Below are 8,627 nucleotides of genomic sequence, written 5' to 3' on the forward strand. Positions count from 1 at the left end.
TTATTTATTTATTTCCCCCCTATTTTAGGTATGTTCTTAGCTGAGATGATTGAGAAATATTTTGTGTCCCCCACTTTGTTCCGAGTCATCCGACTTGCCAGAATAGGTCGAATCCTGCGTCTCATTAAAGGCGCTAAGGGAATCCGCACTCTGCTCTTTGCTTTGATGATGTCTCTTCCTGCTTTGTTCAACATTGGCCTGCTGCTGTTCCTGGTCATGTTTATCTATGCGATATTTGGCATGTCCAACTTTGCCTATGTTAAGAGGGAAGCTGGGATTGATGACATGTTCAACTTTGAAACATTTGGCAACAGCATGATCTGCCTATTTCAAATCACCACATCTGCTGGCTGGGACGGTTTGTTAGCCCCAATTCTGAACAGTGGGAAGCCAGACTGTGACCCTGAGAAACCTCATCCAGGGAGCTCTGTTAAAGGAGACTGCGGCAACCCTTCCGTTGGGATTTTCTTCTTTGTCAGCTACATCATCATATCCTTTCTGGTAGTGGTGAACATGTACATTGCTGTGATTCTGGAGAACTTTGGTGTTGCCACTGAAGAAAGTGCTGAGCCCCTGAGTGAGGATGACTTTGAGATGTTCTATGAAGTCTGGGAGAAGTTTGATCCAGATGCAACACAATTTATGGAATTTGAGAAACTGTCTGATTTTGCAGCAGCACTTGATCCACCTCTTCACCTACCCAAACCAAACAAAGTCCAGCTTATTGCAATGGATCTGCCAATGGTAAGCGGTGACAGAATTCACTGCCTTGACATCTTGTTTGCTTTCACAAAGCGTGTCCTGGGGGAAAGTGGGGAGATGGATGCCCTCAGAATACAAATGGAAGACCGATTTATGGCATCAAACCCTTCAAAAGCTTCCTATGAACCAATTACAACAACATTAAAAAGAAAACAAGAAGAAGTATCTGCTGTCATTATTCAGCGTGCTTACAGACGTCACCTTTTAAAACGAACAGTAAAACAAGCTTCCTTTATCTATAACAAAAACAAAATGGAAGGAGGAGCTGGTCAGGGTATGAAAGATGAAACCCTTATTGACAAGTTAAATGAAAACTCATTTACAGAGAAAACTGATATAACCGCATCAACAGCAGTTTGTCCACCTTCTTATGATCGTGTAACAAGGCTAGTCAAAGAAAAGCATGAAAAGGAAGACAAAGATGTTCAGAAATAAAAATAAATAGCAAGCAAAATCATCTATGTACAAAACAGTTCATAGCCTGTAAGGGTACTGTGTTTGTGTCAACAGGACTCCTGCTGGAGGTCTATGCCAAACTGACAATTTTTACAAATATACTGTACATTAAAGGTCAGTGCCTATTAAAAGACAGTGACCCCTCGTCAGTAACTGTGACCATGACATGGGGAAACAACCTTGACAGGAGGTTACTGTTTTCACTACCAGCTGACACTGCTGAAGAGGAGAGAAAAAATGGCTACTCAGACTGTAGGGACCAGCTAAAGGGGTGCAAACCAAGTAGTTGTGTATTTAGCATAAAACAATACAATAACTATATCCACTGTTTGCATTTCAACTGCCACATATGTCATATTTTTACAAATCTGCGTTGGTGGATTCATCTTTTTTTTATTCATATGTTGTGACTATTTTTGTAAATGGGGCTTCTGTTGGGGAAGGAGGTCAAGCACTACTTTACAGGTATAAGAGCCAGGTGTTCTACTATGCGACTAATATACACACAGAAATGATTTGCATGAAGGCATGCTGCACTTATAGATCATGCATGAAAATAACATTAAGTCACAAAGAACAACTGATTTTAGCTCAGTGTTTCTGGAAAGGAATAATAAATTCTGAGGTGCTTAATTAATGTATTCATGTTGTATCACATCCAAACCAGTCTTGGTATGCTTGTAAAGTCCCCTGTAACTCACAAGAACAGTAAAGCCAGATTTTTTTTTTTATTTTTTTTTTCACAGACCATTAAGTTTCAGACAATGCAAACTTCTTTCTAGGTCTGGAGTCACAGATTCTGTATTTGTCAAATGTCCTTCTGCATACAAAATGAACCTGCCCTCAAATCGCCGAAATAATAAGAAAGAGCCCTTTGTAATGTTGTTCTGCTTTATCCTGCAGTATTGTTTAGCCATCTTTAGCTCTCAGTAAGGTTGATGTTGTGTATGTTAAAGAAAAGCCCTCTGCTATGTAAATAGTAATTTTTAACCTGTGGTGCATGTTTGAGCAAACAGATAATGATGACCTGAGCACATTTATTGCATCAAATATGTACCACAATAAGTGTAGCCTGCAAGCTTTCAACAGGTTAAACTACGTATTATCTACCATTATAGATAGTTTGGATGCTATCAGTGCATGTTTATATTGCCTATGCTGCTGTTCCTTTGACCGTCCAGGATTCTTAAATATGGGAAGCCATACATCAGAACTAAATGAAATAAACTATTCAATGAGACCTCATTCCTCCATACCATTAAGCAATATTTTGCAGCTGTTTAGGAGCTTATTTGGTTTACATTTTTGAATTTTCAGTGAAAAGCATATAGTGTATATCCAAACTGTACAGATGTTTAAAAATACTAAACCTGTTGAAAATAATATTAGAATTTTATAAGCAAATATAAATACTGTAAAAATCATTTTATTTTATTTTTCAGCATTATGTACATAAAACAAGAACTGAATTTTATCTTCAGGTTGATGACACACCATTTTTTTTTTTTTACTTTCTGTCGATACCACTTTTCCACAGAAGAACTCCAGAGAACAAGATGTGACTAAGAAAACAGATAGCTGTCTTATTTTTTTTTACTGTATTTGAAAACTTGTCAATACTTTCTGCAAAATAAGTTCATAGTTTGCTTTTAAAACTCTAAGTTTTTGGTGTTTTTTTGTTGTTGTTGTTGTTGTTGTTTTTCAGTTGAAAAAAGATGTGAAGTTATAATTGAATGTCTAAGCAGTGCCTGCATCACAAGTTTTCAGATACACTCTTCCTTTCACAGAATCTTTTTTTTTCCTCATATTTACTCACCTATGTTTTTATTATTATTATTCACACTGCACTAGAACAGTTCTAAATGTTATCTTGGGTCCACAGTATTTTTTCACAAAGAGAAAGTAGCAAAATTGTATAATCAAACACATCAGGACATTTTATGTTTCTTACACAGGAAAATTAAATATAGATTACTTTTACTAAGATTATTGACTAATACTATATTAGTGAACTGCATGCAGAAAAATGCTACTATTACCCTAACTGATGCTAAATAACATCATTAATGCGCCAAAATAATAAAGATTACATTTTTTATTGTATGTTCCTTTTGTCTTTATTATCTGACATTAATTTTAAAAAGGTATGTTTCCAAAAATTTCTAATTTTGCATGTTAGACACTGAATACGATGATTCTGCATATTTCTGTAATACTGCAGAAATTAAGTCCATGAGTGAACGGAGCCACTCCATGCACTGGAGTCATCAACAGCCAAATATTAGAGCTGTCCTGAATGCATCCTAGGAGGCTCACAGCATTTACAGGAATGTGAAAAACTGAGCATTCTTGAACTTACAAAGAGAAAACAAGGACTGAAAATAGTACTAGATACAAGGTATTCCCAACTTTGGCCCTGAGAACCAATTTATTCTTGCTAACGGCTGTCCACAGACAGGACACAGAAGATCTCATATTCAAGAACATTTCTGAAAAAGGTGAAACAGCATTGTAGTAAATGACCTTTTTTTTTTTTTTTTTTTTTCCTCATATTTTATTAAAGAACCTTTCTGAACCATTGTTTTCCTAGAAGATGTTGTCTGTGATATTTCAGTCATCATCATTTCAATACTCATATTAACAAAAGCAAATGCAGCTGCGAAGTGGGGCTGTCACTTATTCCTTATCAATTGCTTCAGTGAATTTATGAAGACATTAATTTTATATGCTTACATTATTTTATATTGCATCCTCCTACATGTTACAATGAAAAAAGTCAGTGTTGAACACTGAACTTAGTATAAAACCAGTCTGTGAGCTATCATAATCCACATGCCTGAGTTATTAACATGGAAATAAAATTTCATCTTTCCTGAAACTTGTTACAGGTCTTTTGAGGGAATAAAAAAAAAAAGTGTTTCTCCCATGTACACAATTCAATTTCTCCTTAAAGTTGTTCTCAAATTAATTATGAATAAAAAAGTCTAAAACTTTGGCAGAAAAGCTTATCCAAGTAAAAAAAAAAATAAAAAAAATAATATATATATATATATATTCAGATTGAGATGTAGACAAAATATGTTTTAAAAAGTTACCTTGGACAGTATGTAAATTATCCACAAACCAACAAGAACAGACCACTTCAAAAATTGGTAGTAAATTGAATAACATTATTTACTTTTGTATCCACGTTTTAAAACTTTGCTTTTCTCAAGGAGGTAGCTTTTAAGATAAATTAGCATTATGTCACTATGATTGCAGATTGCAGGTAATGGCAACACAAGAATAATTGTTTCTTGTATCTATTTTAGGTTACCAATGTTAAAGAAGCTGAAACATTATTCAGTACAGGCAAAGTATTTCTTGAAAGTTTATGTTTTGTTTTGTTTATATATACATATATATATATATTTTATTATTTTTTTTTTCATTTTTGAAGGATCATCAAGGAAAAACAATTTTTCTTATATTTCATTTTTTTAGCAATTTCCTACTTTATGGACAGTGTGTGATGGAGTAGAGCCGTATGTGATGAATTGATTTTAAAAGTTTACTCTGAAAGCTGTCTTCTCTTGAAGAATCATTGTCATCTACTAATTCAGTGCAAGACTGGTTTGCCTCCTTGTATTAAATAGCATTACTGGTGGTTTTTGCTTACATGTTAGATGGACAAGACATCCATTCTAAAGGAAAGTTATTTAGGAATGATTGTTGGTGGTGTCTGGAAATGACAGACAGTGCCTCCATGTCAGGTGGAAAACTTGAAATTTCCTCATTCACCATGAGAAAAGAAAGGAGAATAGCTTTCTGTATTTGATTTTATTCTATTGCTATTTCATTTCTAGAGAGAAGCTTTACATAGCTTGAAGTGCTCAATATTGTGGTATTGGAGTGTGGGCGAGTTAGTTTTATGCCCAGCCAAAAGAAGAAGAAAAAAAAAAAAAAAAAAAGCAAGAAGGTAAAAAATATCACAAAGCTGAGACAGTAACTGATGTAAATACTCAAGGGAGCAAGTAAATGGCATTTATGGTGAAATTCCTTCTTAGCCCACTGCTTCCTTCATTTACCTGAGCTTTGGCCTCAGGCCCAGGCCTAGGCCCAGCGGCTGAGGCATTGCTCTGCAGCACCAGCAAGGGCGCTTCTAGGGGTCAGGATTGAGGTGGCTCCTCACCAGCCATGCCTGGAGAGCCAGGACAGCACAGCTACAGAGTGTATGGAAGACAGCTTCCTGATCGAGCTGGCTAGTGAGCCTACAAGGTGGGGTGCCCTGCTAGACCTGCTGTTCATGAACAGAGAAGGACTTGTGGGAGATGTGGTGGTTGGAGCTGTGACAAGAATGACCACAAAATGGCAGAGTTCTCTGTTCTTGGAGAAGTCAGGAGCGATGTCAGTAAAACTGCTATCTTGGACTTCAGAGGGCAGACTGAACTCTTCAGGACACTGGTAGGGAGGGTCCCCTGGGAGTCAGTCCTGAAGGGCAGAGGGGCTCAGGAAGGCTAGACACTTCTCAAGAAGGAAGTCTTCAAGGCACAGGAGCAAGCTGTCCCTGTGTGCTGTAAGATGAGCTGGAGGGGAAGAAGAGGGGCATGGCTGAACAGGGAACTTTTGTTGAGTCTCCAGAAGAAAAAGAGTTTATGTCCAGTGGAAAAAGAGACAAACAGCTCAGGGAGAGCACAAGGAACTCACTAGCATATGTAGGGAAAAAACAGAAAGGCTAAATGACCTCAACCTGGCCACTATGGTAAAAGATAACAGAAAACATTTTTATAAATATATTAACAGTAAGAGAGGAGCCAAGGAGAATCTCTATCCTCTACTGTATGTGATGGGGAACATGACTACTGAGGATAAGGAAAAGGCTGAGAATCTCTATGCCTTCTTTACATCTGTCTTTAATAGTCAGACCAGTTATCCTCAGCGTATTTGGCCTCCCAACCTCGAAGTCTGGGACAGGGAGCAGAAGAACCCCCATGATTCAGGTGGAAACAGTTAGAGACCTGCTGCTCCACCTGGATTGTCACAAGTCCATGGGGCCAGATGGGATCCACCTGAGGATGCTGAGGGAGCTGGCAGATGTCATTGCCGAGACACTTTCCATCATCTATCAGCAGTCACGGTCAACTGGAGAGGTCTCAGATGTTGGGAAACTTGCTAATGTTATGCCAATCTACAAAAAGGAATGTAAGAAGGAACCAGGGAACTATAGGCCTGTCAGCCTGACCTCGTTGCCAGGAGAGGTGATGGAACAGGTCATCTTGAATGCAATCATGCAGCATATATGGAACAATCAGGGGATTGGGCCCAGTCAGCATGGGTTCATGAAAGGCAAGTGCTGCCTGACCTCCTATGACTGGGTGACCCGCCTGATGGATGAGGGAAAGGCTGCTGATGTAGTCTATCTAGACTTCAGCAAGACTTTTGATATGGTCTCCCATAGTATTCTCCTGGAGAAGGTGGCAGCCCATGGCTTGAACAGGCTCACTCTTTGCTGGGTTAAAAACTGGCTGGATGGCCAGGCCCAGAGAGTAGCAATGTACAGAGTGAAATCCAGATGGCCATCAGTCACCAGTGGTGTTCCCCAGAGGTCGGTGTTAGGGCCAATCCTCTTTAATATCTTTATTGATAATTTGGATGAGGGAACTGAGTGTAGCCTCAGTAAGTTTGTAGGTGACACCAAGTTGGGGGGAAGTGTTGATCTGCCAGAGGGTAGGAAGGCCCTTCAGAGAGACCTGGACAGGATCGGTTGATGGGCAGAGGCCAATGGGATGAGGTTCAACATGGCTAAGTGCTGGGTCCTGCACTTTGGCCACAACAGTCCCACACAACACTACAGGGTTAGGATAGAGTGGCTGGAAAGCTGTGCAGAGGAAAGGGCTCTGGGGGTACTGATTGATGCTCCCATGAACATGAGCTGGCAGTGGACCCAGGCAGCCAAGGTCGACGGCATCCTGGCTTGTATCGGGAATAGTGTAGCCAGCAGGACCAGGGAGGTGATCCACCTGTACTCTGTGCTGGTGAGGCTGCAACTTGAGTACTGTGTTCTGTTTTGGACCTCTCAAAAGTGTTGTTCAACGCTTGCCTGAACATAAGCCAGCAGTGTGCCCATGAGGCCAAGAAGGCCAATGGCATCCTGGCTTGTATCAGAAGTAGTGTAGCCATCAGGACGAGAGAGGTGATCGTCCCCTTGTATTCTGCTGTGGTGAGGCCACCCCTCAAGTACAGTGTTCAGTTTTGGGCCACAAGTCCTGTGAGGAACAGCTGAGAGAACTGGAGTGGTTTAGTCTGGAGAAGGCTCAGGGGAGACCTTATTGCTCGCTACAACTACCTCAAAAGAAGTTGTGGGGAGCTGGTATAGGCCTCTTCTTGCAGATAACTAGTGACAGGACTAGAGGAAATGGTCTCCAGTTGCACCAGAGGTGGTTTAGGTTGGAAATTAGGAGACATTTCTTCTCAGGAAGAGCAGTCAGGCATTGGAACGGGTTGCCCAGGGAAGTGGTGGAATCATCATCCCTGTGAGTGTACAAGGAAAGGTTGGATGTGGTACCGAGGGACGTGGTTTAGTGGGTGACATTAGTGGAAGGGGCACGGTTGGACCACATGATCTTGGAGGTCTCTTCCAACCTTAATAATCTATCATTCTGTGATTCTGTGGCTAAGTGCTGAATCCCACAACTTGGCCACAAAATTTCCTCCTGTGCAGAGGAAAAGGATCTTGAGGTGTTGGTCAACACTTGCCTTAACATGAGCCAGCAGTGTGCCCAGGCAGCCAAGAAGGCCAACAGCATCCTGGATAGCAACAGGAATAGTGCAGCCAGCAGGAGCAGAGAAGTGATCATCCCCCTGTACTATGCTCTGATGAGGCTGCACCTCGAGCACTGTGTTCAGCTTTAGGCCCCTCACTACAAGAAGGACATCGAGGCCCTGGAACGTGTCCAGAGAAGGGCTACGAAGCTGGTGAAGGGCCGGGAACACAAGTCCTGTGAGGAACAGCTGAGGGAACTGGGGTGGTTTAGCCTCGAGGAGGCTAATGGGAAACCTCCTTGCTCTCTACAGCTACCTGAAAGGTAGTTATCAACTTTTCCAACCTTAATGATTCTATGATTTCACTGATAACCTGAACTCTGACTGAAATGATTTTATGGTTTTATGATTCTATAATTCTGATTCTACGATTCTGCCTGCCTGCCAACTTGAGCGGCCAGGCGACCCTGCCATCTTCCACAGATCGGAACCCGCCAAGCGCAGCCACTCCCGCCCCACCCCCGAGGCGTGCTCAGCGCCGGCCGCCCGCCCGGTAACACCCAATGGCAGCAGCCTCTCCAAGTGTCCGCCTCTGCTGCGCCCCGATCCCCCTGAGCGCCCAATGGGAGCAGCGGGCGCAGTATTTCCGCCTGTGTCTCTCCTGCCAC

The 8,627-nt window shown here is 41.2% G+C and overlaps 1 protein-coding gene across 3 annotated transcripts in view; it reads left to right on the forward strand.

Annotated features, from left to right (window-relative positions):
• LOC311438627 (sodium channel protein type 1 subunit alpha) overlaps window positions 1-3,321 on the forward strand; it is a 101,282-nt gene extending 97,961 nt beyond the window's left edge. For all 3 annotated transcript variants that reach the window (XM_084523216.1, XM_084523215.1, XM_084523217.1), the window contains exon 28: window positions 29-3,321. In XM_084523216.1, coding sequence (XP_084379342.1) covers window positions 29-1,197 — 1,169 coding nt within the window. In that variant the 3' untranslated portion in view covers window positions 1,198-3,321. The remainder of the gene's footprint in view (window positions 1-28) is intronic.
• The last annotated feature ends 5,306 nt before the right edge of the window (window positions 3,322-8,627 follow it).

The sequence above is a fragment of the Aythya ferina genome (genome assembly GCF_964211825.1).
Source record: "Aythya ferina genome assembly, chromosome: 6".
NCBI classification, from domain to species: domain Eukaryota; kingdom Metazoa; phylum Chordata; class Aves; order Anseriformes; family Anatidae; genus Aythya; species Aythya ferina.